This window comes from Triplophysa dalaica, chromosome 18, assembly GCF_015846415.1.
Source record: "Triplophysa dalaica isolate WHDGS20190420 chromosome 18, ASM1584641v1, whole genome shotgun sequence".
Lineage (NCBI taxonomy): Eukaryota > Metazoa > Chordata > Actinopteri > Cypriniformes > Nemacheilidae > Triplophysa > Triplophysa dalaica.
Window position 1 is genome coordinate 4,985,308 of NC_079559.1, and position 27,883 is coordinate 5,013,190.

Genomic DNA, 27,883 nt, shown 5'->3' on the forward strand with positions numbered 1-27,883 from the left:
TGCCGTGTCCCGCAGTGCACGCAGGGAATACCTCAACGTACAGCTCGTCTCCCTGCACATTTCAAACATCCATTAGTCTGAAGGGGGTGAGAGAGAAAATATATGCAGAGAAGACAGTTCCAGGCTTATTCATTAGTGCGAAAGCTCTTATGGAATGCGGTGCGCGAGGATCGCTGCATTTCCCTCCGCGGTGAGAGGACTTGTTGTCGGGGGGCTTCATTAATTTTGAGATCGCATTAAATTACCAAGGGAATAATGTAAACAGTCTTTATATTAAGAATACATCACAAAGTGAAATGAAAAACAAAGTATTTCAATAAAATGATTTATTGAGTGTCGGTGGTGTAAAACCCGGTACATCAGGGTTTGATTTAAAGAGGGAGTCGAATGGGATACGCACAATGTTTCAAGCTGCAGAGCTCATGAGGGCAAAACAAATATGAATCAGGCTTTTTAAAATAAAAAAGTTTTAAGTTAGTTTAATAATTTTTTTTAGTATATTAAGGACAAACTTAATGTGAAAATAGAGGAATAGTTCACCTTGAAAATGAAAATTCTGTCATCATTTCTCTCCCTGTTGTCATTTCAAACATGTATAACTTTCTTCTGCAAAACCCAAATTAGATATTCTGCAAAATGTTGGTGACCAAAACCATTGCGGCCCAATGGTTTGCCGTTACAAACATTTTTCAAAATATCTTCATTTTAGATTAGATTAGATGATTAGATTCAACTTTATTGTCATTACACATATACAAGTACAGTGTAACGAAATGTAGTTTAGGTCTAACCAGAAGTGCAATTAGCAAGTGCAGGATATACAGTGTAGCAAGTGCAGGATATACAGTGTAGCAAGTGCAGGATATACAGTGTAGCAAGTGCAGGATATACAGTGTATATTTGTGCAGGATTTGTGTTCTGCAGAAGAAAGAAAGTGATACAGGTTTGAATTAATTTGGGCGTGTAAATAATGACAGATTTTCATTTCGAATGTGAACTATCCCTTTAAGTAATGTTATTAAGTGTAATTTAATAAAGTGCATTGTTTTTTACCTAGGCAATCAAGTTTCGCTAATATCCAAGGTGTTGCAAATCAACCAAAATGTACAACAATTAGCTCGAATGACAACATCATCGAGAACCTGTTAGTAAGACATATACGATGGAGTCTCCTGTCTGTTTCCTGTTAAAAGATTTAAGACAAAGCTTTTACCGTGTCATCGACGTTAAGGGGTCATTAAGACCGGTCCTGCACCATTGACCCTGATAGGAGCTAAATACTACATTGAGTGGTACCACGAGACCATAAGACTACCACGGTCTGCAGCAGCCAACCAATCAGAATCCCCCACTAGCTTCATGTGGGCATGTCATAAGTGAACGAGTGATGAAGATCAGACTAGACAGAGAAAAACGTCTTTTCTTTCAAAAGATGATGGGTAATTCTTTCAAGATGATGGGTAAATCTACACCGACTGTTACACTATTTTCATAGACGTGACATCAGTGGTAAACGACTAACAACTATGAGAAAAGTATTGCAGTTGACATAAATCTTGCAACGAGTGATAGGTCGTACGTTTCCCATGACATCTGATAATTCAAAGCATTACAGTGATCAAGAGTATCAGCCCCAAGTGAACGGTTTAAGAGCAAACGAGAACAGATACAGTAGATAAATAAATCTCAAAGTCAAACACGTTACGCAGGATCAATGTGTAGACTCGGCTGGCACGTCCTCGGGGTCCCAGACTCAAAAGCTCTCTTTCCCTTTACTTCAAAGCAGAAACACATTTGAATTTCTAATCTTGATCTTATCAGCGGGCCTGAGGCTCAGCGACTGGCAAAAACCTGCGCACAAGAAAACTAGGACAGTATCTGGGCAGCATTAGAGGGATTCACACCTAAAGCTCAAGTAATTATTTTCTCCATGACCTTAGGAAGCAAGAGAGAAACTGAGAGGATGCATAAGATCATGTGAGCATTTGTGACACAGGAATGTTTGTTAAGTAGTTTGCTATAATGCTCCTTAAATTTCTCATACAATTTAGCCACACCTTACACAAAATAAAGGGAGACGTTGAGAAACTGTAAGACGGCGTTCTGTTCAAACGAGCAGGTGCAATGCAAACAAGCTTAGTTACGCCCTAGGACATCCTGCGATGGAAGATACACCTGTTCAGGTGACATTTATCACTGGAAATGTCAAACTCAAATGACAAATTTGTGCTTAATGATTTCATGTTTTATGCATCATTTGAAAGTCATTGAAAAGTGATTCTTGAAAAGAAGTTTCTATTCAGATAAAAACAGATCAATTGATCTATAGTTCATGAAGAAAGGCAAGGAAATGATAATATAGTAGAAAAGAAAAAAGCGAGAAAAGAAATACGAATAAACATCGACTTCATCTACAGTATTACTATCTATAACGAGACTCGAGTGCCATCTAGTGGTAAATACTGTTATGACAACAAGCATTGAAACAAGTTTTCAACATCATCAACCATGTGACGATTTTAATTACAATCCAAAGAATAATCTATTCATTGAATATTTTGTTAATGTGACCTACCATCAGCACTGTTATTTTATCTGTTAATGATAATATAATTGTTTTTATGCCCAAGTACCACTATAATAATTTATGCTTCATATGATTTGAATTCAAGCACACAGCAAAACAAGTGTTAAACGTGAAAAGTAAAGAAAGAGATTCACCAGAGTTTTATGTGGATACAAATATTGATAAAATACATTTAATAAGAGGATGAATTAACCAATACCGTTTTGAGAAACTGGGTTTTAACCATTTTCCATTGTGGGTTTTTTTTTCAGACTAAACAGCACTAAAACAGCACAACATCCTTGAGACCACAATATTATATTCATTCACTTTCTCATTTTCTTCATTCTGAATGCTAAAAATACTCTTATCATGCATGAACGACTTCTTGCTACATTTTAATAGAATAGGTCAGCCGTATACTCTTATTATTAGTCATGTTTACATAGCAAAATACAGTTATACTTAATAGTATACGACTATACAAACGGGTTTACTGTCTGACCTGGTCAGTCTACTATTGAGTAGCACATAGTCGACTGCAATTACATTCCACATGTAATGCAGAGTCTTATAAGATAGAAGACTGAAAGTTGCTGCTGTACTCACAACCACAGAGTGAGTAAATTCATTTATAAGTAATATCTCTTTGAAAATCAATGTTCTCTTCAATCCCAGCCACAAACAAAAACATCACCTGGCATTCGTCAAGAACACAAATGAGCTTTGCAAGTCTGTAATTATTTTCCCATTCAGGAAGGCCACACGAAACATTCAACGCCTGTGTCCCATTGAAAAAGTTATTAAATCCTTCACATAGGGGAAAACATCAACCTGAACACGAGAAGCCTGTGACATCACTTCCTGTCAACTTAGTAGCTGTTCCTTAAGTCTTAGGAGAAGTGTATTCCAGCGGAGTTGAAAGCGTGAAGGAGCCTACCATAAAATATGGATGCAGAAAAGACACTTAACCCAATGTAAAGTAATGGAAACAATACATTCCAAGTGTGAATTGAAAAAGGGCGACAATACTTACACCATAAAATCATCTATATCCATAGAACGTGCCCTCTTTTCACTGAACTTGGACTGCTGGAGAACACTGTCAATTTTCTGTGCAATGCTGAAGTCCTGTGGCACTTCCTGCCATGGAATTTCAAAAGGCATTTTAACAAACTACAAAAATATTCTCTTTTACAACAGACAAGTTTTTAGCAATCCTTAAAAAGCTGGTTTTTTATAAAGTAATTTTCAATTTAATAAAATAAAAAAAACTGTTCTACAACCTAAAGAAATATTTTGGATTATTTATCTGGTTGGCCTACAAATTGACATGTTCAGTCATCTCTATTAGAGCATTACAAACATTATATTATTATTATTATTATTATTATTATATGTAAACAAAGCTATTATTATTTTTACATTAAAAAAACAGCAGACTCACCATGTTGTGCACGGAGCAGTGGATTCTGTAGTTCTTTTCCAAAAGTTGCTCAACAGCACCAGACCTAAGATAAACACCAATTATAGTCTCAGAATCTATCACTATTGATTTATCCCAAAAAGTTCAATTAGGAATGTCTTACTTGAAGGCAGCACTCAATGTTTTATTCTTTCTAACAAATGCAATTCTGACAAGACCGTCCCACTCCTACAAACGCATATAAACAAGGTTATACAGTGTGTTTGCCAAGTAATGATAACAAGTTTGACTAAAACAGCGACACTTGCCTGAAAGTTAATAGGTGGTGGAGGGTTTTTTGGCTCGATCCTCACCACGCTGGACTCCACTTTTGGGGGCGGTCTGAAATTATTCTTTCCCACCTTCATAAACACAGTTCATTCATTTACTCCACAGACTATGCATCTCACACAATCCTTAGAATTTAAACATCCTTGTGCAACATTCAAAGTTAAAATCACAAGGTAATACAATGAGAATATGGTCACTAAATCTATGGAGGTAATTATAGTAACTGCCAGCAAAAGCAGTTTGTTAGATAGTGTAGAGGGTCTCTTCAAACCTTCATGAGATGATCTACTCGAGCCAAGAGCTGTGTGTTGATGGAAAGTCTGCAGTAGAGTTTGTCTCCAGGTTGAGCCACTAAACGCATTGCGAACTCCCTCTGAAACATCAGCACGGCACACCTACAGATGAGATAATACATATCTCAGACACGACCTAGCCATATGATGTTGGTCTCTACTGAAATACTGAAACGTTGTAACTAGTTCTGTCAGTTTCATCAACACTATCGTGTTGTTAAAAGAAGTTCAAAAGCAGACAGTGCTAACAACTTTAACATACAAAACACATATTACTGTTTGCAAAGGTATTTCTTACCTAAAAAATGGCCTGTGAAGTAACAACTTGAACACAAAAGGGGATGATATCTAGAGAAACAAACCATGGCGTGAACATCAATTCAGAATAGACGACAAGATGCAAAGAAAAACAAAAGCAATAGCATCTCTAAAATAGTACCTGATAAGGCAAGTTAGCCACGCAGATATCAAAAAAAGGGAGTTCGGTCTTGAGGACATCACCTATGAGGATCTGAAGCTTGCTCTGCAATGGACTGTAAAGGCAACAGTTATTTATGAATTAACAAAAACATGCTTGACAATGCAATACATTTGTAGAAAAAACACTTACGTGCACTGAACTCGTTTTTGAAGCTCAGCAACAAGCCTGGTGTCCAACTCACAAGCAACTACCTGTGAATTAAAGGAATAATATGTTACATTTTGCGTGGCGAAAGCTAATCAATACGTGTAATAAAGATCAATATAACATGGCACTTACTTTTTTGGCTTTCTCCAGAAGTTTGACAGTCATGTTACCAGTTCCTGGACCAACTTCCAGAACCACGTCTGTTGGTCGTAATGCTGCCTGGAAAGTTAGTCTTAAATGAAAAGTGTGCAAGTATGGTCCATGTACAACATAGTTATATTTAAATTATACATTTATTTCAGGCAGATAAAAAGCTGTCACTGCTTGCAGAAGGGTCATGTCCCAAAAAAATGACAGATTCATACTACTTACCTTCTCTATTATGCCATTGACCACCAAAGGGTTTTTCAATATATGCTGACCAACACCAGTATTGAACATAATTCCTGCAAAAAAAAAATCAAACAAAACTGACATTAACGATTCATCTATCGGTTTCCATAAAAACTTAAATAATGCGTATCCCCCCAAAAATGCACATAAACCTAAGTCATCGACCTTATGGGATCTTAACTTAGTATAGACTATTTCCTTTGCATTATACATTATAATGAAAATAAAGTATTAAGTCACTTTTAGAAAACGGATTTAAAGGGGTCCATTTGCTAACATGAGCCTTCAGCTAACATGATAAAAAAGAACACACATTAAACATACCTTGACTTTTCACCTCCTGGTGCTGTCGAGATTTTTTCTCCGCTTTAACTTTAGGCATTTTAATAATATTGTCCGACAATTAAAACAATAAAATCTAGAGCAAATAGTCCTATATACTTGTTTTGTATCAAACACGTGTGTCAAGAGGTTCGGGTTCTTTTCAGCTGATCTGTCTGGATGTTCAGCTGCTAGCGTCCCCTGCCGCACAGGAGCAAAAACACACATCGGCCCATGAAAGGATGTTAATGGGGCCGCCATTTTAGAAAGGGCAAGTCCTATAAAAACAAAGTAAATCTTTACGTTTTTAAAATAAAAACACTATAGCGTTCACATTGCGAAACCGATGTTAACGTCTTTGATGTTGATGTCAAATGGAAATTTTTCCCAATTGCTTACGACAAATGCTTTCTTGTGGCTTAGTGGTAAGAGCATTGCGCTAACAACGCAGTCGCGGGCTCGATCCCAGAGAATTTCACATTTAGAAATAAATGTAGGATAATACAATGTGAGTCGCTTTTGGATTAAAGCGTCTAGCAAATGCTTAAATGTAAATGTAAACAAATCATTTTCATAGAATTAAAAATGCACTGGAGCTGTTTTTCGTACCTAAGGTTGTTTAATCTGTTAAGAAATGTAACCGGCTTTTTCTTTCTTATTCAAAAACCCGTTCACTTTTGACTGTTTGTGGGCAGTCTTGACCTGTCCAATATGGCGGCGGCATTGACATACCGCACCAACGGGCCAAAGCGGTCAATGCGGAGAAAAACCGGAAGTGATTTTTCAGAGCTGTGTTTTCGCGGCAATCCGAACTTGAGGTGAAGGACTAGTGAATAATATGACAGGTGGTCTCCGGCTTTGATTTAAAAGGTAACACATTCTGATATAATTGTACCTTAGTATGTTTCTGTAATGATTAGATAACTTTATTATTCCGAATCTTTGATTATTTACGTAAGATTTTATTTATGAACTAACTCCAATGTTCCAATGATTTAGCATTAGACAGTAACGTTAACTTACTTGCTATATGTTCCTGACGATTTTCTGTAACGTTACATTTAGCAATAGTGAAATGTGTGTCTTCTGATCTCCATATATTGATGGCATTTCTGTTATGAAGTGAAAGATTCCCACATTTCATCTGCACACATCGGAGACAATAAGAATGGCATCAGTCACTGCAGAAAACATCAAATCTGAACTGGACACTTTCAGCATAGCCTTCACAGATGAAACTGTGGACAAAAGTAAGACGGTGTTACCTTTATTTTGATTTCTTTAAATGTATATTTATTTTTCTTATTAACTATGTATCTGTTTTTTATATTAGTGGTATTTATGTTGTCTGAGGGTGTCCGTGCTGTAATTCTCTCTTGTAGTGTTGGAACAGTGTTTGTGTCACAGGCTGAGTGGAGACGAGATTGTATGCGAGTGGTTTGCTTTCAGCTCCTCAAAGAAACAGAGACCCCTCACTCTTGACAACCTGGATCAGTTTGAACATGAAGTTAGTAAAACAGACTTTAAAATTATGATTAAGGTCTATCTCTGTCTATCTCTGATAAAACAGTCTGGTGCTTATTGGATCTTCTCATTTGGCCATGTCTTGATTTGTGTTCTGCTTATGTTCTTTGACAGATACTTAACAAGAAGAAAAGGTCCAAAGGCTCATCGAAGGGTAGTCAGATTAACAGGACCAGAGACATCAACTCTATCCAGGAACTGTATCCTTTCAGTTCACACCAACAGCAGATGTTTTTCTTTCTTATTGCCCTCTTGATTAAAGTTGAAAACAGTGCATTTCTTAACGTGGTTTTATAGAATAAAAGCAGAAGAAGAAGAGGAAAACTTGCTTGATTCTTACTCGACACCTGCCAAGGTGAGAACTAGAGACAGATTTCTTAAGACACTTGATGAAAACCATTGGTATGAACTATTGTTTGCTTATAATGGTTTTTAAAGAATAAGAATGTTTTCATGTCTGTGTCTGCAGGGTTCTCAGAAGCGAGCGCTGACCACCCCTGAAAATCCTCAGTCTAAGAGGGGTGTGGCCCGCCTTGCAAGTCCCAGTCTAATGCTGTCACCTGCCAGCTTCTCCCCAAGGTATCCAAACTACCACACGTTTACTTGCATTACTTAAAAGAGAATATGTAGACAGGTTACTTATAAATATAAATACATGACCTGTTTAGTCTGTCAAAAAAATCTGTGACATTGTGTGTGTGTAGTGCAACCCCCTCACAGAAATACAGCACACGTGGAGGCCGAGGAGAGGTGGTCTCGTCATTTGGGGTGGTGCAGGGTCCTCGCTGGTCAGGTAAAGGACAGAACGTGAGCGTTGAGTTGTTGGAGGGGAAAGAGGATTCACTTACCAGCAGCTACAAATACATGTTTCAGAGATTAAGAGATATCAGAGATGGTGAGTCCGTGTTTTTGCGTTGAATCCAACATTCATACAGTTTTCCTCGTTCACATATGTGTTTGTATCTCATCTGTAGTTCTGACCGGGAAGATTGAAGAGCTGGGTGAGGAGTTGCGGACGCATATTAACATAGAGGAATTCTCTCCGGTTTCATTACCTGTTCAGGTACAAGCACAGATGCCACCCTCATCATAGGTTTTTTTAATAGTATGTTTGAGGCTGGTTTTGATTTATCTCTTACGTTTATCTTGCAGGACAGTATCACAGTACTGGGGCAGGTGTGCTGTGATAGTAATGGAAAGCTGAATGCCCAGTCTGTGCTGTTGGAGGCGGGACAGGAACAGGGGGGCAGACAGGTGCCAGTGGATCTGTCTGAACTCAAGGAGTTCTCACTCTTCCCAGGACAGGTGAGAAACAAGCAAAATTATTGAAATGTGTCTACTGTTGTACTGTTATGTTATTTTTACATTTTTTGCCCTCTGTCGCCTTTCTCTGTTAGGTTGTTGTCATGGAAGGGATGAACGCCTCTGGAGAAAAGTTTGTTGCCACCAAGCTATACGAGGTATCACTCATGGTCCTTCTACTTAGACATTTTTGCGATCTTAGTTACTATTTTTGATTGTAAAGCAGTGTGGATCTGTAAATGTTCTGTCCAGAATTCAAAGAACAATTGAGAGTTTAATATAAATGTGAAAACAATATGAAATGTATGTTTGCTTTCTATTAAACAATTTTGGGGTTTTATCCAGGGTATTTCTTTGCCTTTTTACTCTCCGGTTGAAGTGAAACAGGAAGTAGATGAAGGTATTCAAGAACACTTATCAAATGCATTACCCGTATTACAAAATATAATTTTATCGTTTGCAATTTTCATTAACTTTCCTCTCTCTTAGTGTCTGAGCCTGTAATGGTGATGATGGCATGTGGACCATATACACCCTGTGACAGTCTGAGCTATGACCCTCTGATTGACCTCATTACTATCATCAACAGAGATCGGCCTGATGTGTGCATTCTGGTAAGTACAGCAGTGTATCTTGTTTTGGTCAAACTAACAGGAACCACATGATAATTGAACATTTAACGGTTTGTTGTGACTTTTACAGATGTTTCCATGCATTTAGCTAATAGTTTATTTCATTTTCTTGTAGTTTGGACCTTTTGTTGATTCCAAGCATGAACAGATAGAGGTAAATCAGGTTCCATAAGTTTTTGTTTTCTAAAGTTACATTCGTCTTGATCGCACCAAAACAATGTTTACATTTTCAAACAGAAAAACCAGGTAACAGAACAATTTGAAACCATCTTCAAGAGATGTGTTGACAGCATTGTGGAAGGAACCAAAGGGTGTGTAATTTTTTTGTTTTATCTTCACATGAGCTTTTTCACCAATTGGTAATTCTTCTGCTTACTACTTTTTGACACATGGATTGTTTCAGGACGGGATGCAGACTTGTGTTTGTGCCATCTCAAAGAGATATTCATCACCACTACATTTATCCGCAGCCACCTTTCAGCCTGCCCAACCTCAGCAAAGAAGATACAATGGTGCGATTGTATTACAAACACAATTCAAAGGATTTTGAGAACTTTTTGAGGCATTTGAAGTTCAATGCAGAATATTTTTGCTGGCTGGCTTCAATAATCCTGAGTCTTGGTGGTTAAATATCTTGACACTATTTTGTCTTTATTTGTTAGCAAATGTAGTAATCAGAAGAGCCAAATATTTACGCTGTCGCTATTTCTTTAAATTTCTTTCCAAACTTCAGCGGGTGACCTTAGCTCCTGACCCCTGCACACTCCTCATTGGTAATGTGACTTTTGGTCTGACATCAACGGACATTTTGTTTTATATGGGAGCTGAAGAGATCAGCAGGTAATTCTACTGAAGCAACAACTTATTGTACAAACATGCAATAGTATGTAACACTTGTTGATTTAAAACATTTAAATCAATTCTTTCAAAAACAGAAATCACAAGCACTGATTTAGTATTACTGTTTTTTTACAGTGGTACGGGCACTGAACGTTTCTCACGGATTATGAAACACATGTTGACCCAGAGAAGGTTAGTAGCAATTAATCTTTGAATAGAAAATATTTATAGGCTTTGGTACTTCTGTCGATACTCTATATGTAATGTGCAGTTGTATGTTTCTCAAGGTTTTCTTTTAAACATGGTTTGTTTTAGCTACTACCCCCTCTATCCTCCGGCAGAAGAGGTAAACATGGATTATGAGAAGTTTCAGCAGTTCGGCCAAATGCCTCTTACACCTGACATCCTCATTGCTCCCTCTGAACTTCGTTATTTCATCAAGGTAAATGAAGCATAGTTCAGAAAAGTATCCTGTAGCCTCTCAACTAAATACTGTTGTCTGTAATGTTATGCTAGTAATGACAAATAATTTTCCACTCTCCCAGGACGTGTCTGGTTGTGTGTGTGTCAATCCTGCTCGCCTCACTAAAGGACAGGTTGGCGGGACTTATGGACGATTGCTTGTTCAACCAAACCCTGTGATGGTGGAGGGCAAGAGAGTAAGCCCGTGTATAGCCGGACAGGTGGTGAAAATATGAAATACCTGTATTTTCAAATGTACTACTGCTTTTGAACTTAAATCATGTTTGTAATTATATTTCAGTATTAAATCTTTTCATATAACATGGCTGAAGAAATAAATTACTTTGTAAATCACAGCATGTCTAGTGTGATATTTACATAGGAAACGCACAACTAAATATTAAATTAAGCAGTCAGTTCATAAGTCTTGACATTGTAAAACTTTAATTAAGATTCTATTAGACTTCATAAAACAGTATAAAAACCTTTAAAATGCACGCTTTTGGAGAAGGAACTGTAGGGCAAGGTTACGAAAACTAGATTTTTGCGTATCTATACAAGATCATGTTTTTTTGCTGCTCGAATGAACATTTCTGGATAAAGCTGGCACATTAAACAGCATGTCTTACACAGCATTTGTTATTTACAGAGGTTGAAGAACTGGTTTACATAGGTCCTCTTCAATTAGGTATGTGTTCCAGTCCCATCGCAATGTCTTTTAATTTAGGGTCATCTCTCCAGTTCACTTTACTGGCAAGTATAATTCCCTGAAAAACAGGAAAGGTCTTTTATGACAGGTTTCATATGCATATTGTCACTAACACAAAAGCTCCGAGAAAGCTCATACCCGCAACACGTTCTGTAAAATGGTTGTGACCTTCTGATATTTCTCCAGCACTGCTTCAGCTCGCTCTTTAGCTCTCTGTTGAACTTCTCCCTGGTTTTCCTTTACCTGCTTCCACTCATTTATCTCTTGCATTTTTTTCTTTATCTGTTCTTTTAGTTCTAGGAAAATACAGAAAAATAAGGCATGTTGATAAGAATAAACATTTCTGTTCACTAAATTCTCTAAAATATTCATCGTCGTTAAGAGGCCAAAGGTATTTTTTAAATAGAAGGTACCAAGTCGTTCCCTCTGTATATCTGTGATCTGGTCCTGAAGTTCTCGTGTTTCCTAAATACAAGCATCAGTTGTTATTAAATTTAGCCATACAACTGTTTATTCAGTTAAGTATTTGTAAATGAGACAAAACATACAAAAGCATGTTCTATGTTGGATCAGTAAATTTCCCACCTTAATAATCTTCAGGGTCTGTTCACATAACTCTGTGTTTTGATCAGTCAGTGCCTTCAGTGATCTATAATGTATGGTCAGATTACAGTAAAATCAACTGTATCATAGTAGAGACATGAAAATAACGCTTCAGCATTCGCTTACTCTGCGTCTGCATCATTCTGAATGATCTTATCAATGAGGACGTTCCAAATCTGCATTCTGGAACACAAACATTTCAAAAGTCAGGAAAGAGAAAGAAAAAAAAAAGTTTCTTAGATTCGCTGGATAATTACCTGTTTAATACCAGTGTTTTGTTGAAGTATGAGAGCCTTGCCTGCTCTATTTCACTTTCATATTTGGATCTGCGGATTGTTATAAAAAAGCAAGTTGAATCTCAGGACATATAACGTGCAGATGTAAATATAAAATATATAAATACTTACTGATCTGCATGTTCTTCAAAAGAGCCCTTTTGCTTCCCTAAGTATAACACACTACATTTAGCATCGGGTTGATTATAAGTGGTTAATATCTATAAAAAAAGTGCCGTTTTATGACAAACAGGAGCTTACCCATGCTGACTTTAACATTCATCTCAAAACACTGGTTTTCCATGATGTCCTTCATTCTTCAGGGAGAAATACATGAAATTAATATAATTACAATGCAACTTCTCGTTGTACTGTATTGGTATCAAATGAATGCAAAGTAATTGCTAAGTAAATGTCAATTACTTTAATAATCGTGTTGGTGTCACCCCATCAATAGCTGCTGCCTCGGGCTGGCCGTTAGTCTTTGCCACAGACACAACATCTGAGGACCCGTCTTCATTATCACAACTCATCTTTGTTGTTTCTGCGCCGGAAAACCTTTAGATTTTGAAACAAGACTCTCATAATGTGAAGAACAGCCGCTGTTACACAGAAACATGTAAATTATCTGTGAGCCTGCGTCAATATCAAAACAATATGATCACATTGATGTTCATACGCTGAATAAAATATGAATCACTGAAACGTTTCACTTACCTCGCCCCCTCCTGTCGTGTCCACTGTGCTTTAATTACAAATGCTCTTGTATAAACGTACTATTTTGATAAAATTGTCCAAACCGCTCGACTAGACGGAACGAAACTGCCGCCAGGAAGTTGAGACCCTACGCGCCCGTCACGTGACGCAGGATGGTGCACGAAGCCCCGCCCACTGTAGTCGAGCAAGGCATGAGTAGAGAATAAAGGATTGGCCATCACAGGTCGCTATCAACATAGTGTGTTTTGGAGGTCATAATGGGGAAATAAGGTAATATTAGACACCTAGATAGAATGTTTGTGGCACGAATGGGTGCTTTTTACCTTTATATGTGAATTTGACTTTATATATGTTTAATGTCGCGTTAAAGACACGACCACTGTGCATTTTAGCAGGTTGGAAAAGGGTGGAATTAATGCGTTTAACTTTATTGTTGTGTTGCTGAAGTGTTGCTGAAGTGTTGCTTTATTCATGTTTCATGGATTGGATGAGTTATGTGTATGAATTGTCAAGTTCATCTTGATCAGCGGCTCAAATGACAGCTTGTGGAACGTTAGACTCGCCTTATTTATCTTATCACACATATAGTAATTACTGCTTGATTATTAATATAATATATATTTAAGATTATGTTATGTTAGTCCTTACATGCCCTCGTCTTCTAGTCAAGTCTAAAAGCGGTTGTTGGTTGCGATTTTCATTTAACTTTAACCGTATTACAACAGTGCCCTCTAGTGTTGGTTGTGTTAACTTGTATTTTTTTAACCGGAAGCAGTGGTCGGATGTCGTCATGGGAAGCAAAGTGAGTGGCAAGATGGCCGCCGCCGGCAGGGTCGTGCAGGTAAATATTCGCTGATCGTTTACATGTGACATGTCGTTCATTTATGGTCACAGTATAAACGGTTATCACACTTTTCCTATACAGCATGGACAGTTTAAACACGAATACTTTTACTGTGGCACAACGCATTGATTTAACTGATTTGTTTGGTGCCCTTGTGGACACACCTAAGTTCTCTTACAGCCCTCTTTACACTTCAGTAAACCCTGGTATTGTCAACCCGTGGGAAAATTAACCATTGTTTTGTTGTAGTAAAAGTGTGTTAGCTATTAGTGTATTAGTTTTATTGCCAGGATAACATTTAACTATAGTTTTGCAACACATGTCATATCACTATTAAATCTATGGATCGTTTGTGGATACTACAAATAAAACCAAATTGTTAATGTAGTTAAACCTTAGTTAATTTTCGTGAAGCATGCACACATGAACAATTATTAGTATATAATGTAAAAAGTCAAATGAGAAAAATTCCTATAAAGTTGTGGTTGTTTAATATTTCTTCCTTTGCAGGTTGTGCGACCTCATGCACCTTTAATAAAATTTCCTGATAGAGTGGGCATCCCTAGGCCGAACGGTCAGTAATATTCCCATATAGTCCCTTATGAATGTTATTCGTGTTAAAATAACAGTGCTCAATATTTTTGTGAAAGCACGTACTCTTCTGTTTAGTCAATTTAAAAGCAGGCTCAGTGGTACTTTTTTCTGTACTGTCATTCCAGTTCAAGAGGCGCTGAAAGTCCTTGCAGCTACTATCCCACAGATCTCTCCATCTGCACCTCCGCCAGCAGCATCAATATCGCCTCCACCCAGACCCGTCACCCGACTGCCTGGAACTCCTGATAACATTGCTGTAGTTAAAGATCTTCCCCAGAGATATCGCAGGGCAACCCTTGACTTCGAAGAAATGGATTATATTCAGGTAAAAACAAGTGTTTGTATTTACTGATCACAATGATGAAACAAAATTAGTTGCATACATTTGAGATTAAAGCTTCTAATGTGGCTGTTGTTTTATATTAAAAACATGGATAGCTGGTATTGACATTTAATCAGTAATTTATGTAATAACTAATATTTTTATTTCTTACAGCGTGGTGGACCAGAGTGACAGTGGTCTAATTTATTCTCTCGGCATACTTTTTTTTTTCTCAAAATAAAAAAACAAAAGAAACTCTCGATTCTTTTCTCAAAATAAAAGGAATTCTATGTCAAAATACCACTATGTCATGATTATAGTATTGTATAAAGAGATTATTATTTAATATAATTGCACAGCTTGATTGGTTGTTTATCTACTTAGGTGCTGTATATTTACATTTATATTTTACATATTAAATAACCACAGCTGTCCACCCTTATTGTAGTTTTGTTTAATTGGTAACTCTTGGCAGAATCTCTGGCCATCATGTACACAGCCATAGTGGATATTCACCTGCATTTTATATTACCTCTTCTGTCTTTTGTGCAAATCTTTGCACTCAGTGCCAGTATGTTATACTGATCCACGCGGATGAAAATATACCACTACAAATATTGTAGATCTGAACAATTAAAATTTTTTTTTTTTTTTTGAAACTGTGTATTGTCTTTTTCTAAGATACAAACCCTAAGAAACAATCACATGTTCCATAAAACCATATGTCCTGCCCCTACATCATGAAGGTACAAATATAATTGTGTATCTGTTTGATTTAAGCATGGTAAAATATGTGTGTTCGGAGTAAAATTACCACAAATTACACATCCAGAGCTTTTATTTCTGGAACTTTTTACACCAAGTAATAAAGTACAACAAAAATACAAAATAATGCAAAACAAAGCAATTATGTACATATTTTATAAACAATAGAGATATCTGTTTGAATAACTCAGTTATTTAATGTTATGATTGTCTGTAGGCCAATATATGGAAACACATTTATAGGATTTGTTGGTCTAAATAACAAATTCTACCACTTACCCCCATGTTTGAATGTGAAATCTCTACCTTATAAGTATTTTAAATTTCTAAATTAAATACAATAAAACGCATCATCAAAATTTTCTTAATATCACTTGTTTTTAAGATGTGTTATTTCTATAGGTCAAACCAACCTGTAAGCTTTTAGTTTGCCTTACATTTCAGTCTGTACTTTAGCAAACCTAGCTGAATAAACATAAATGTGCAGTTCAGGGTATCATTTATAAAAGAAATAATACCTATACAGAATAATAGGCGCAAAGACTTTTAAAGTACAAAAATAAAAAAAAAAGTAAAACTTTATATGAGCACAAAGTACTACATTGTGTTCTCTCCTAATCTGCATTTTGACCATAAAGAAAATTCTAACAAAATCTCTGTAGTGCTTTCGAACCCCGTCAATGAATATTGGTATCCGTGAATCCATTTCAATCAGTGTCATCGCAAACATGCCATTAATGAGTACTTTACCACGTATTAACAATGTAGATGCACAAGACTTTCAATTCAACTTATAATTGCAACAGCAGTGCATTAAACAAACTCTTCACATTACTGATAGCAGCCATTACAAGTCAAGGTAATGATGGTAAACCTTTCTACTTATTGACAGAAACATTTTCTTCGAGAAAGTAAAAATAAGAGAGGCTTACATGGGAGTGTCCAAAAGGTGCCACGCAAAATAATTTCTCTAATCAGTGGCACTTTTGCAAACAACCGATGCTAGCATGCACAATTTTGACGTCTCTTAATTCCGTAAACAAAACATAAGGCAATACAAACAATCAATGAAAATTCAATGAACAATCTATACATATCTACATATTATTGCCATAAACATTTTTTATATCATTTTTGCATTCAACCCAACCAAAGTCAAAGCATTTAAATTAACTATATGGTAATTTAATTTGTTTGTTTTTTTGCATGCAAAGAGCAGAAAGGATTTTGATACGGTGTGTCCAGCTGACTGATTTTTGGCATGTAATGTTTAACAGCTAGTAACATCAAAAAAAAAAAATCTGCTCCATGCATACAAGAATCTTGATGAACTTGGCAAAATTGTGAGGAAAAACAAAGCAAGTAAACAAGATTTACAATAAGCTAAATTCTGAAGGACTTAGTATTTCTGGCAGCTACCAAATATACATAATGCATAGCTGAAAAATACTGGTTTAATCTGTACCGAAGCATATGCAGTTAAGAACACCAGCAAAACTGCCTCCCGGGGAACGTCTCACATTTTAATTTATATACAGTTGAAATTATACTAATACTGTTAAGCACGGGTGACTTAATAGCACCACCTGAATCATAATACTCCCTTGCAGCTTTTAGTACTAAGCCAACAAGCTTCAGTTTCGATCATTGTTCATTGGCATCTTAAATCCTACTTTAAAGTTCTGGAAAATTGAGACACAATGAAAAATATGCCTTTCCTGCCCTATCTTATGATCATCAACAGGTTTAAACAAACACAGTTGTTTTTGGATGTTATTACAGCTTAAAAATCCTAACTTGAACTCATAAAACCAACCAGGTTTTCAAACAAAATATAGAAACCTCAATGGTTTGTAGGAAAATGTGGGAATGCAGGCAACGCGAAAATCGCCTCAGTGACCAGAAGTGCTTTCTGTTTTTTCATGTACTCTTTGATCCAAAAAGTTCATTATTCTCAATTATAAAAGCCAGGTTTGTGATATACAAAATGCTACATTTCCCAACGACTACATGATCTTGGGTTTTGTAAACACAGAAATAGTACCCAATTTCTAAACAAACACACAAACACGGAAACGACAAGAAACAGCGCAGTTTTCGGCGGAAGCGACTTTTTTGCAGGACAGTAAATCTTGAAAGATGCAGGCATTGAGATTACTACAGTACGAGTCAACAACTCTCTGCTCCAGCATTTAGGTTTAGCTGTATATCATCATAGACGGAAATCTTTTTAAATATCTGAAAGACCAGAAAAATAAATGGCTATTTAATCTCTTGAGAAATCAAGATTTCTTAGCTCTGTACAATACAGACATCACTGATGTCATATTACAAAAAAGACCGAACGGTATATTTTTATATATATATAATTGAAAAACAACTAATAGTCAGCGAGTGGGTGAATGTGGATCCGGAGGGCAAGAGGAAGTCAGTCGGACTGAAGTGCGGTGTGCTGGTGATGTCGGGAGTGGGAGCTGATGAAACCGTTGGGGTCGCCACCCCCTATACTGCTGAAGTCTGTGACCGACACGGCCATAGTGGCTCCCGTGATGCGATGTGTTCGTCTGCCCTCAAAGTCCACGGCCAGGTTTGAAACGGACACGTCGTTTATGAAAGACTCTGTGAGGCCCATCTTTAACCTCTTGGAGGGTCGTTCGGTGTCTTTGGTGCCGCACATGCCAATCTGACTCAGGTCGGAGCGGTAGAAAGCGGAATCCAGTATATTGGCGCAGCTGCTTCCTCCGTTTGCGGCATAGTTCATCTGCTCGTCGTGGTTCAGGGCTCCTCTGTGTATACTCTCCAGAGGGGAAAAGTAAGGGGAGTCCAGACAACTCACGTCTCCGGGACCACTGCACACGGTTGCTACGCTGTTACTAAGGGCTACATAAAATAAAAAGGTGACGATTAATAATCCTTTCCAGCATTTCCTTGCCTTTTATTTTGTGTAAGAGTACAAAAGTTTTTATTTAAAAAATGTAAATAACAATAATTTGGTTTTTAATAAAAAATAGCTGGAAATCTTGATCAAAATTGATTGCAAGATACCTGTGAGGTCACTGGCAGTGATGGAGTTGAGCAGCCCTAGTTGTTGTTCTGCCGATGTCTCGATTCGTCCTCCAGCTCCACCTGAACAAACAGAGGATGTGCTGTCCATCGCCAGACCTTCCGCCTCATCCACCAGCCGATCCATCAGGTCTCTAAGGACAAAATAAGCTTACAAGATGACCCTACAGAATAGACTTTCACAACAACTAAACAAACTGATGAAACATTGTGGGCATCCAGGTTACCGCACTGCATTGACTTACGTCACACCCGGGTAACTACTGTACTTCTTCTTGCCAAATCTATTCTGTTGGGCGAAGTAGTCGAAACGTTCAGACTTTTTCCACATGTAATAAAAGGCCACACATTCTGCCACAGTCCGCGTTTGAACCTGAAACGGAATTTGGTAGAGATATTAAGACTTGCTAAAAGATGTTAAGTGAATTCAGACTTTCTGACACCGCCACCATACATTACTACTTGCCTTGTGTTTCTGAATAAGATGGAAATTTTTCTCGTAAATCAGCAGTGCATGTTCAAAGTTTCTGCATTCATCCTCTGACCATGGTGGTGATTCTTCTATCAAAGCACCGAAATCAAGAGTTATCCTTATGTCATTAAAGGTACAAAAGATATCAAGCTGGTTCAAAACTTCAGCCCACCTTTTGACGTCCTCGCATTTCTGCAGTATCGTGTCAGAGCCTCGCAAGTGTCATAATCACACTTATGAAGCTCAAACAAGGCCTAGAAAAGATAGGGAGATGGTCAGCGTAATAATGCCATTAAAACGTCACATCACCAGCTCTAATACAGGCACAAGATCTTCATATGACTTGATGACAGCATTGAGAGAGGAAAGACCTGTTCATTATCTCGTATGTGTGCCGATGTCCAGTCGTCTGTGTTTCCGTCTGTAGTCTGTGACAGAGCCTCTCTGAGGTAGTTTCTCACTTTACATTCTGACAGCACATCAGGAACCCATAGCAGCTTGTCCTCCTCCTCGTACACTTTAAATGGAACAAACACGATAAAATCTCCCATCTTCATAAGGAACGAAGTACTTTAATTCTATAATATTAAGTCTATTTAATGAGTCGACTCTCTTTTTTCCGAGCCAATAACTTTGCTATTCAGTCACCTTCGGCTTTACAACTTGGCAGACTGCTTACATTCACACATGGCAACATTACACACTGCATAAAATGTAATTTAGATGATCTCGTAAAATGTATTCTTTAATCAAAATGCTCACCCTTCTCATCCTCCTTATAGTGGCTGAGGCCCACAGGAACCTCTGCTTGATACTGGGACCCAACCATTATTTCCTGTATTTCAGAGGCAAGACATAATAAAAAAAAGGCTTTTGTTTTTTACTTTAAGTGGGACAATGTAACTTGTCAAGTACAGTTTAATAGCTGTGAATCTTTGTGTATTTAAAATGTGAATCGAACCTTTCTTGAATCTTCACTGCTCACCCCATCCTCCTCCCCTTCAGAATCTTTATCACCATCATCGTTCATGTTGGCTGTTAAAAAAGCAATAAATAAAAAATCAAGCACATAAATTATGACCTACTGTTTATATGGATGTGTGAATGTAAATGGTTAATACACTGCGTCATAAAGGGCTTTTTTATTTAAAAGCCAATCATTCAGTCGTTGATTTGCAGCAGTCGTTGATTGAGTCATTGAGAGAGAGTCGTGACAACAGAGGTTCAAAATTAGCACGTGTCTCATTGTTAATGGAGCCTTCACAGATAGTTCCAGGAAGTTACTTTTTTTCTTTAAATGCTTTATTTCACACATTCATTCATTAATTGACTAACGTCTTTAAATGGGTCAAATATTTGCCACATTCGATCTGTTTTGCTGCAGCTCCATGGCGCATTACTAGTAACTTCCGGGAACTATCACTCTGTTCCATTGGAGTCAACAGAGCTGACATGACTCTCTCTCAATGGTTCTGATTGGCCCTCATGCTGCTCCAAACCACAATTATAAAGTTTCTAAAAAACAATTAAGAAGACTTAGTACATAGTGCACAACTAGTAAAGACCACTTAAATGGTGCATTTTACATTTTTACAGTTTCTCCTTTTTGTGTTTTAAAGATAAATGACAGTCAAGCAGATTTAAAGACATGAAGGTGAGTAAACAATGACAGAATTTACTTTAAGAGGAAACTGTTCTGTTAATGCAGAATATAAAGTTGAGATTATGAACACATAAAAAACTATTTTCTTCTCACATCTCAGTGTTCTTGGGAAGAAGTCTGTGGCTTCATGGGAGGTAACAGAAGGGGTCAGATCATCAGCAGAGGACTGAGTCTCCTCCTCATAATCTCCTGATAAGAGATCCTTCGCAATCTCCTCCTTTAGCAAGAGTGATTTCATTGTTTATCAAGTATTCAGTTATATTTCCATGAAACATAATTATATATTTCCAGGAACATACAGCTGCATAAATGGCACCTTATCTACGTATAAAACCCAAACAAAATGAAGTTGATTACCTTGTCTAGCGTCATGTCAGGCAGATCATCTGATAGTTCAACAGAAGAGCTGTCAATGCTAGATCCTGCACCTGTACTGTCTGATGCCTCATAACGGTACATGGCCAACAAATCTTCAATCGGCATGTTTCCTTCCTGTTCGGGTTTAAGAACAGCAGAAATAGAGTCTATGTTCTCGCAAGATTAACACTGTACAAATGCTTTTGGTATTGAGATTCACAGGTGTGATTCCTCAGGATAACCATTTTGAAGAGGTCATATGACAAGGCTAAAACAAATTTTATTGTGTGTTTTAGATGTAATGCAATGTGTATATAGGATTTAAGGTTCGAAACATTGAATGATTGTATCTCCTCTTTGCATGCCTCTCTGAAATGCACGGACTATTAACAAAGCACATCGCTCTGAAAAGTGAGAGGTGCTATGATTGGCCAGTTAACAAGTGCGTAGTGATTGATCGAATACTGCAAGCATGTGACGGTAATTCAGGGTTTTGGATGCATAGAGAAATTGGCTTCCTCTGTCAAATGTCATGCGGCCTCAGATTCTCGCCCAAATAATGTCTTCACAAGACATGCTGCGAGCTTTTAACAGTCATTTGTAACTGCAGTTGCGGCATTACGCCACAGTAGAGGCGCTGTTTCGTTATCAGCAAAGGCGCTAAAAGAGTTGCAGAACAAGAGTTGGCTGTGTTCCGCATCTGTTTGTTTTGCATCAGAGTATGTTTAATTTCGTGAAATTTCTTAGATCATAACTTTAGCTGTGCAGTTGGATCGTTGAATCAGCGTATACTGTACAGAGCGAGTTTTCCAGCATGAACGCACATTCAGTTCAGAACGACTCATTTGAACCGATTCATTTAAACTTTTGAGCTTTTCAGTCAATAGCAAATATAAGAGAACATTAACTCAATTCTGTTGGCTATAGTGAGCAGAAAAGTTAGTTGAAAATGATAAAAAGCTTTACTTGATTAAAAAAATATTTCTGTTTGGTTGACTAAAAGTAATGTTTTGTATAACTTCATAATTGTCATTTTCATCTAATTTTATTAGAACTTTTAATATGTCAAAGTCACTTTGGTTAAGCCACTTAAACATACGGCAGGCCTACTTGCGTGTGTGTACAAGATCAGGGAAAACTCTGGAACGTAACGCCTCTTAACAAACTGACAGGTACGCCCACCTTACTTGCGTGTACATTTGGGTGGTCTTAGTCAAATCATATCACGAACTGATGTAGATTTATGAGGGTGTGGTTACACGAGACATTTAAGGCAGGTCTGGTGAGCATTCGCTTTAAGATAAAATGCATCTTTTGTTCAGACACTTTGATTTTTGCTATTTTATGTCTCTAAAACATGCATGGGCAACACTGAAAAACACGTAATCGCACCATATCACCCCTTACATAATAACTATACTTATAATAATAATAATAATAATAATAATTAGTAGTGGATACTTAAGATTATATGCACGTTACCCTCTCCAAGTCTGCCAGTTCTGCCCTGAAATTCTTTTGTCCATTCAGAAGTTCCTCCTCCTCTAAGGTTCTTTCATCATCATATTCATGAATCAACATCTCTGCTGTTGGATCAAAGTCATGATCCTCGGAGGACAAAGAGCCAACTGTGCAAGAAAAAAAACTATTACCGATTTTGGTTGAAACATTTTCCAAAAAAGCAAAACTTATTTGAATCATCAACATATTAATAAGACTGCAACATTGAAAGACTGATATATTGGCTGATAATGAGAAATATTCGTGACACTGTAATTTCACACGCAAAAAAAACACTTCATTCACTTCATGATGCACATTTAAGTTATTAAAATATTTTAAATCATCCCTAAAGCAATTAAGTAATATACAGACACCTACCAGGGCTCGAACTCCCAAAGGAAGCCTGATCAGACAGACGCAATAAAAAAAGACATTAATCGGTTACATACTATACAAACAATGTACAAAACAGCAAATTAAACCACATGATATTAGAACAGTTACATGTAACGTTAAATATTAAACCCAACATACAGTAATGTACAGTAAAATACATTCATGTAAACGCAGGGCTGCATTTAATCATAACACAAATCATATCCAGCAAAGCCAAAATTCTCAATGCAAGAAAAGTGCATTAATGGCACAAACAGATTGCTCTCATTTCTATATACATGCTGTCATCTCCAAAACAGCGCAAAAATCGCCATCTACTTACACCATAAACACACATCTCCTGCACTGTAACAGCTAAAAACAAACAAATGTGCACCGTTAAATCTATCGACACAATCGAACAAAAAAAATGTGCAATGCGCCAAAAAATTACATTTATGTCGAAGAATTTGTCAATTACACGCAACGATTCCGTGTTTGTTTTTTTCCCTGCGAGCTAACGGGGATGAGATTCATGGGCCTATCCGAACCTGATAAATCACTCTTCATTTGAACCCGTCTACCGTCGTCATTTCTACACACATCTGGCTAAAACCTCCAGCGAAGACATATTTGATTCTCCTTTAAACATGGATATCAACAAAAACCGAAACTCTGTCAAGGAATCGTTTAAATGCGCAATATAAAGCAGATACTTTTTTCCAGCTAGCCAGCTTACCTCCGCCATATTGGTATCTTTAGCCTCATAGGTTGCTGTGGTGCGGTACCCGGATGTTCACAGAAACCAATGGAGAGAGACGACATTTTTCCCACACTTTTCAAACAGGTTTACAGAGCACTTATTTTATTTTATTTTATTCAAGGTGTCAAATATTCTGCAAAGCCACACAAATCAATAAAACATATCAACAAAGTTTAAAAAATAATTAAAATACAGTTAAACATAAATCTTACAACAGACTCAAGAATGGTACCTGTTTCAGAAGCCTTTGAATTGAAAGGTTTTGACATAGACTTCAATTAATTGAGATTTTATATCAGAGGAGAAAATTGTAAGTTTGGATGGTTCTGGCTATGTGTGGATAAAATTTTCCCAGTAGACAAAGCAACACAACAGTGTGTTCAAAATCACTGTCCTTGGACTGAAAATTTGACAACAAACCAATAGAATCTGTAAATTCTATCATCTTGTTAAAGCAAAAAGTATTAAAATGGTAACTGACCAAAAGACTTTGCGAATGTGCAATGATAGAACAAATTATTTTCAAAGTTACAGAAAGAACACAATGCGGAAACATTATCAGAGATTCTGCTTAAAAATAAATGACATGGGTAATATCTGTGACTTAAGGGTTTTGAACGTGGACTGTTCATAAACACTACCGTCTAAAAAGGTTTGGGTTGCTTGAGTGTAATGTTTCTCTTGACCTTACAAACATTTTGATCTGAATGCGTGTCCTTAAATGTATAAATTAGTTTTGCTTACTAAGATATTATTCTGCAAACATATACATGTATTTCTTTACAGAACTAATATTTTTTATATTCACATGTTTGTTTTGAATAGATTTGGACTAAATAATGAAGAAAATGTGATCAAGCTTGGCATAGATGGGAATTCTCAACACAGTTTGGGCAAAGGGTGAGTATCAAATATATCGAATAAATGTATTTTGGAAGTTTATTTATTGTTTGTTTGTTTATATTTCTATCTATATAATTTATTTGCCAAACAATAAGAATTGAGCTTGTGTTATTCAAACGTTCTGATGAGTTATTTGTAAATAATTTAAGTCAAGTGAACTTTATTATACAATACAGATTTTTTTAAAGCAGCATTAGAGTTCATCAACTATTGAAAGTTCTTCAAAGGAATCACGTTGTTTATTGCTTTTATCACATGCTTAGAGTAAACAGTTATGTATAAAATTTTGGTCTCAGATTTTCAAAAGACATTAAACAATAATGTCCATATTCAGCTCTAAGTACATTTTTACATGCCTCATTTTAAATTTATCAAGTCTGAAATGCATTGTCGGAGACATACGTTCCATATTTATTCCACGTTTAATGTATTGCACTCTGCAAGTTATATAGCCTAAATTAAGTTAAGAGTTCCTAATGGAAACTAAAACCAAAAATTGCCTTTTGCCTGCAACATCTTGTTGAATAAAGGGAGAACATCAAAATATTTACTCAAATGTTTCATAAAGGAAACATATGTGCAATTAAAAACAAGTTTTGCTATTTAAATATTTGGTCATTGCTACTGTATAGGAACAATATAATATGACCCACTGCAAACACAAATGAATGAAAACACTGCAAATGATGTAATCTAATGAAGTGATTTGTTTTAATCATTGTAATTTTACTCATATTAATGATATCCAGTATAATACGAATGAAAATAAACATTTTGTTTTCCCCACACAAAAACTAAACACTTCTATACATTTCTTTACAGCAGTATTCCACTGGGTGGCAGTAGTTCATATAACACTGCACATGTAGCACAAAGGCAGTTCATAACTTCTTTAATGTGTTTACATGCATATGTTCTCCAATCAGCCAGGTTATGTTTTTATTGTTATTTCTTTGTAGCCTGTTCATTACCAGATTTCTGTATTTATCTCATTTATTATCATTTTAAAATCTCTCCCCATAATTTTACTTCGATAACTTTTCTCTGGTGGGTCTTGTCTGTAATTACTATATTGTAATATGTGGATGTGACCCTCGGCTCACAGGAACTGACTTGACATTTTATTGTGTTCTGCACTGACATCAGAGCTACACTGTAGTTGCACAAGGTCATGCACACCTGATACAGATTTATTGTTCAGTAGAGCATGACCGTGGCAACTAAAATCACATTTATTTTACATTATGAGGGAGGGAGCTGCAGCCCAACCCACACATTTTGCTAAATCCTTCAGTCTTAACATAGGTACAGAGACAATCTTGATTTTATCCCTTCCAAGAATTTTCCTAAATTATTTGAGAAAATACAAAAAGTCAAAAACATTTAAAATAAAACAGGACAGTTTATTTACTTTGCCTCATATATTTTCATTATGCATTTCTCATTATGTTATGACATGTTACAGTTTGGAACTTTAAAGACATTTTAAAATAAGCGAATCGTCTATATCAAAGCTTTGAAATTCAGATTTAGTGTCCGGAAATACAAACTGAAATAAATCAAATGATGAGAACATCATGATAATCAAGTCCTTTGCAGCATATCTTCATACATGTACAGTATCTGCTTAAAATATAACAATGCAATTCAGACATACTAAGTATAGACCATTCCCTCCCTTATCCGTGAGAAACAGGAGGTCTCTATTTTAGCAGCACGTTCCCCACACCAGGTTCATACACTAATTGCTAGTTGCGGTGCACATTTCCTCCCTCAGTATTTGTTTCTATTTTCTGCTGGCACATGAGTGCCAGACTATAAATGTAGTTCAAGCATTTGCCTTTTTCTATGGGTACACTATTGCAGACAGCTTCTAATGTAATAATGCATAAACCAAAAGTCTTTATAAGGTCCTAAAATATATTCAGTAACTTCTCTGTGTGACTTTAAAATCCGATGGACTCATGAATGCTTCTATGAATGCATCAATAGCACTCTGAGCTGGGCGTTGGTTCTGTTTCACACCATTGTGCTCTTAGCTTACCCCCACTGTTCCATGCAGAAGTCAGGAAGTCCTGCTGTAATGTATCACACTGACCTGAGCCTGGACCTCAGTGTCTCAGGACATCTCGCTCAGAGTTTGATGACCCCTAAGAGCAGGACAACACAGAAAGACCCACCTCAGAGGAGGTTATCTTCACACATGTCAAAGTGTCACATTTGATCTGTCAGGCCCTCAGATAAGACTACACCGGTCATTTGTCTTTTGAATTGTTTTACTTCTATATAAGCCACAAATATTCACCCTTATGTCATCCCAAACCTGGATTTTACTTCCTTTCTTTCCGCAGGCCACAAAAGAAGATATTTTAAAGAATGTCAGTAACCAAGCAACATGGGCCACCATTAACTTTCACTGTACTGATACAAAATCACTGAGACATTCTTCAAAATATATATATTTTTGTGTTTCCCAGAAAAAAAAGGTGTCATAAAGATTTTAAAACCACATCGGGTGAAATCAATGGTGACAGAATTTTCCTTTTTGAGTGAAAAACTACTACTTTCTTATAAAAACTCCCACAGACTTTCAGTGAAGGAGGAATCTGATCCATATCTAGAAACCAGAGAGTCATTGAGACTGCAACGATATCATTTACAATATCCTAGCAACACACAAGAAACGATCAGAACACTTTAGGACCCACACAGTCCTAGAGATATTTCCCAATTTATGATTATGAGTATAAAGATCGAAGACCACTTATAACACCATAAGCAGCATCATGATGGGTAGAGATTTGACTTCCTGTGAAATTACTCCCCTATTTCTGATTTCTGGTTTACTGGGGAGGCTGCTACTTGATCAGTCCCAGTCTCTAAAGCCCACATCCTCACCTAATCCTAACCATAGTATGATCTCACAGGAAATGGTTAGGTTTTGGATGAGGTGCGATGTGTGGTTCGGATTGGGAAATCAAGTAGCAAAGGCTTTACCAAAGCTCAGTATTGTACGTAGCATAATGTATCACTAGCAGAAGATGAAAGGAAGTGAGATTTAAATGGTTCAATTTCACGCCACTTTCAAGTGACAAGATGACGCAACGCTGCGTTGTAACACTCGCCTGTCTGATCTTAAAATAGGGTCTGTCTCACAGCAAGAATACATCAACAGCTTGTCAATTGCATCCTGTTTGACAGATTGCCATCCCTAATTTTCTCCGAGCTGTCCAAATGC

At 36.9% G+C, this 27,883-nt stretch overlaps 5 protein-coding genes across 9 annotated transcripts; 2 read left to right on the forward strand and 3 right to left on the reverse strand.

Moving 5' to 3' along the window:
- Positions 1-2,582: 2,582 nt before the first annotated feature.
- dimt1l (DIM1 dimethyladenosine transferase 1-like (S. cerevisiae)) lies at positions 2,583-6,117 on the reverse strand. Its single transcript, XM_056773416.1, has 12 exons — positions 5,961-6,117; positions 5,616-5,689; positions 5,376-5,462; positions 5,226-5,287; positions 5,055-5,148; positions 4,914-4,963; positions 4,594-4,717; positions 4,301-4,393; positions 4,156-4,220; positions 4,014-4,077; positions 3,603-3,709; positions 2,583-3,502 (listed from the first exon to the last, which is right to left on the reverse strand). Exons 1-12 carry the CDS (start codon positions 6,016-6,018, stop codon positions 3,460-3,462), a joined length of 921 nt encoding a protein of 306 aa, XP_056629394.1. The 5' UTR covers positions 6,019-6,117; the 3' UTR covers positions 2,583-3,459.
- A 605-nt stretch (positions 6,118-6,722) lies between these two features.
- On the forward strand, positions 6,723-11,073 carry pola2 (polymerase (DNA directed), alpha 2). The gene is made up of 19 exons (XM_056773110.1): positions 6,723-6,827; positions 7,081-7,207; positions 7,340-7,464; positions 7,596-7,681; positions 7,779-7,836; positions 7,951-8,060; positions 8,186-8,376; positions 8,456-8,544; positions 8,634-8,786; positions 8,879-8,941; positions 9,129-9,183; positions 9,273-9,397; positions 9,531-9,569; positions 9,653-9,726; positions 9,819-9,927; positions 10,149-10,255; positions 10,391-10,447; positions 10,571-10,697; positions 10,801-11,073. The coding sequence occupies exons 2-19, from the start codon at positions 7,126-7,128 to the stop codon at positions 10,951-10,953; spliced, it is 1,803 nt and encodes a 600-aa protein (XP_056629088.1). The 5' UTR covers positions 6,723-6,827; positions 7,081-7,125; the 3' UTR covers positions 10,954-11,073.
- Positions 11,074-11,138: 65 nt separating this feature from the next.
- Positions 11,139-13,157, reverse strand: cenph (centromere protein H). Of its 2 annotated transcripts, none has more exons than XM_056773112.1 (10): positions 13,022-13,157; positions 12,728-12,862; positions 12,566-12,621; positions 12,437-12,473; positions 12,287-12,355; positions 12,156-12,212; positions 12,012-12,075; positions 11,840-11,891; positions 11,565-11,722; positions 11,139-11,484 (listed from the first exon to the last, which is right to left on the reverse strand). In XM_056773112.1, the coding sequence occupies exons 2-10, from the start codon at positions 12,835-12,837 to the stop codon at positions 11,398-11,400; spliced, it is 690 nt and encodes a 229-aa protein (XP_056629090.1). In that variant the 5' UTR covers positions 12,838-12,862; positions 13,022-13,157; the 3' UTR covers positions 11,139-11,397. The 2 variants fall into 2 exon arrangements, with proteins under 2 accessions (XP_056629090.1, XP_056629089.1); XM_056773111.1 differs by having other exon boundaries at positions 12,728-12,906; positions 13,022-13,146.
- Positions 13,158-13,181: 24 nt separating this feature from the next.
- mrps36 (mitochondrial ribosomal protein S36) lies at positions 13,182-15,223 on the forward strand. Of its 2 annotated transcripts, none has more exons than XM_056729501.1 (5): positions 13,182-13,291; positions 13,797-13,862; positions 14,376-14,439; positions 14,585-14,784; positions 14,956-15,223. In XM_056729501.1, the coding sequence occupies exons 2-5, from the start codon at positions 13,812-13,814 to the stop codon at positions 14,971-14,973; spliced, it is 333 nt and encodes a 110-aa protein (XP_056585479.1). In that variant the 5' UTR covers positions 13,182-13,291; positions 13,797-13,811; the 3' UTR covers positions 14,974-15,223. The 2 variants fall into 2 exon arrangements, with proteins under 2 accessions (XP_056585479.1, XP_056585480.1); XM_056729502.1 differs by having other exon boundaries at positions 13,202-13,291; positions 13,794-13,862.
- Positions 15,224-15,366: 143 nt separating this feature from the next.
- On the reverse strand, positions 15,367-23,732 carry mier3b (mesoderm induction early response 1, family member 3 b). 3 transcript variants are annotated; one of them, XM_056729499.1, is made up of 13 exons: positions 23,719-23,732; positions 22,983-23,007; positions 22,584-22,729; positions 21,102-21,236; positions 20,838-20,961; positions 20,043-20,116; positions 19,844-19,916; positions 19,453-19,598; positions 19,254-19,335; positions 19,076-19,167; positions 18,855-18,982; positions 18,592-18,743; positions 15,367-18,426 (listed from the first exon to the last, which is right to left on the reverse strand). In XM_056729499.1, the coding sequence occupies exons 1-13, from the start codon at positions 23,725-23,727 to the stop codon at positions 17,975-17,977; spliced, it is 1,638 nt and encodes a 545-aa protein (XP_056585477.1). In that variant the 5' UTR covers positions 23,728-23,732; the 3' UTR covers positions 15,367-17,974. The 3 variants fall into 3 exon arrangements, with proteins under 3 accessions (XP_056585477.1, XP_056585476.1, XP_056585478.1); XM_056729498.1 differs by having other exon boundaries at positions 19,076-19,170; XM_056729500.1 differs by lacking the exon at positions 23,719-23,732 and adding an exon at positions 23,531-23,711 and having other exon boundaries at positions 19,076-19,170.
- Between the last annotated feature and the right edge of the window lie 4,151 nt (positions 23,733-27,883).

What these genes read in the sequence shown, in the direction of transcription:
- dimt1l (XM_056773416.1), bottom strand. Translation starts at nt 6,018, where the DNA reads ATGCCTAAAGTTAAAGCGGAGAAAAAATCTCGACAGCACCAGGAGGTG. An exon ending in CAAAAACGAGTTCAGTGCAC is followed by an intron (nt 5,149 to 5,225) that starts GTAAGTGTTTTT and finishes TTGCCTTTACAG; the next exon opens with TCCATTGCAGAGCAAGCTTC. An exon ending in ACTGCTCCGTGCACAACATG is followed by an intron (nt 3,710 to 4,013) that starts GTGAGTCTGCTG and finishes ATTCCATGGCAG; the next exon opens with GAAGTGCCACAGGACTTCAG.
- pola2 (XM_056773110.1), top strand. Translation starts at nt 7,126, where the DNA reads ATGGCATCAGTCACTGCAGAAAACATCAAATCTGAACTGGACACTTTC. An exon ending in CACATGTTGACCCAGAGAAG is followed by an intron (nt 10,448 to 10,570) that starts GTTAGTAGCAAT and finishes GGTTTGTTTTAG; the next exon opens with CTACTACCCCCTCTATCCTC. An exon ending in AACTTCGTTATTTCATCAAG is followed by an intron (nt 10,698 to 10,800) that starts GTAAATGAAGCA and finishes CCACTCTCCCAG; the next exon opens with GACGTGTCTGGTTGTGTGTG.
- cenph (XM_056773112.1), bottom strand. Translation starts at nt 12,837, where the DNA reads ATGAGTTGTGATAATGAAGACGGGTCCTCAGATGTTGTGTCTGTGGCA. An exon ending in AGACCCTGAAGATTATTAAG is followed by an intron (nt 11,892 to 12,011) that starts GTGGGAAATTTA and finishes GCTTGTATTTAG; the next exon opens with GAAACACGAGAACTTCAGGA. An exon ending in TTTTACAGAACGTGTTGCGG is followed by an intron (nt 11,485 to 11,564) that starts GTATGAGCTTTC and finishes CCTGTTTTTCAG; the next exon opens with GGAATTATACTTGCCAGTAA.
- mrps36 (XM_056729501.1), top strand. Translation starts at nt 13,812, where the DNA reads ATGGGAAGCAAAGTGAGTGGCAAGATGGCCGCCGCCGGCAGGGTCGTG. An exon ending in CCGCCGGCAGGGTCGTGCAG is followed by an intron (nt 13,863 to 14,375) that starts GTAAATATTCGC and finishes CTTCCTTTGCAG; the next exon opens with GTTGTGCGACCTCATGCACC. An exon ending in GGGCATCCCTAGGCCGAACG is followed by an intron (nt 14,440 to 14,584) that starts GTCAGTAATATT and finishes CTGTCATTCCAG; the next exon opens with TTCAAGAGGCGCTGAAAGTC.
- mier3b (XM_056729498.1), bottom strand. An exon ending in CTGACATGACGCTAGACAAG is followed by an intron (nt 20,962 to 21,101) that starts GTAATCAACTTC and finishes CTCTTGCTAAAG; the next exon opens with GAGGAGATTGCGAAGGATCT. An exon ending in CTATAAGGAGGATGAGAAGG is followed by an intron (nt 19,599 to 19,843) that starts GTGAGCATTTTG and finishes TTCCATTTAAAG; the next exon opens with TGTACGAGGAGGAGGACAAG.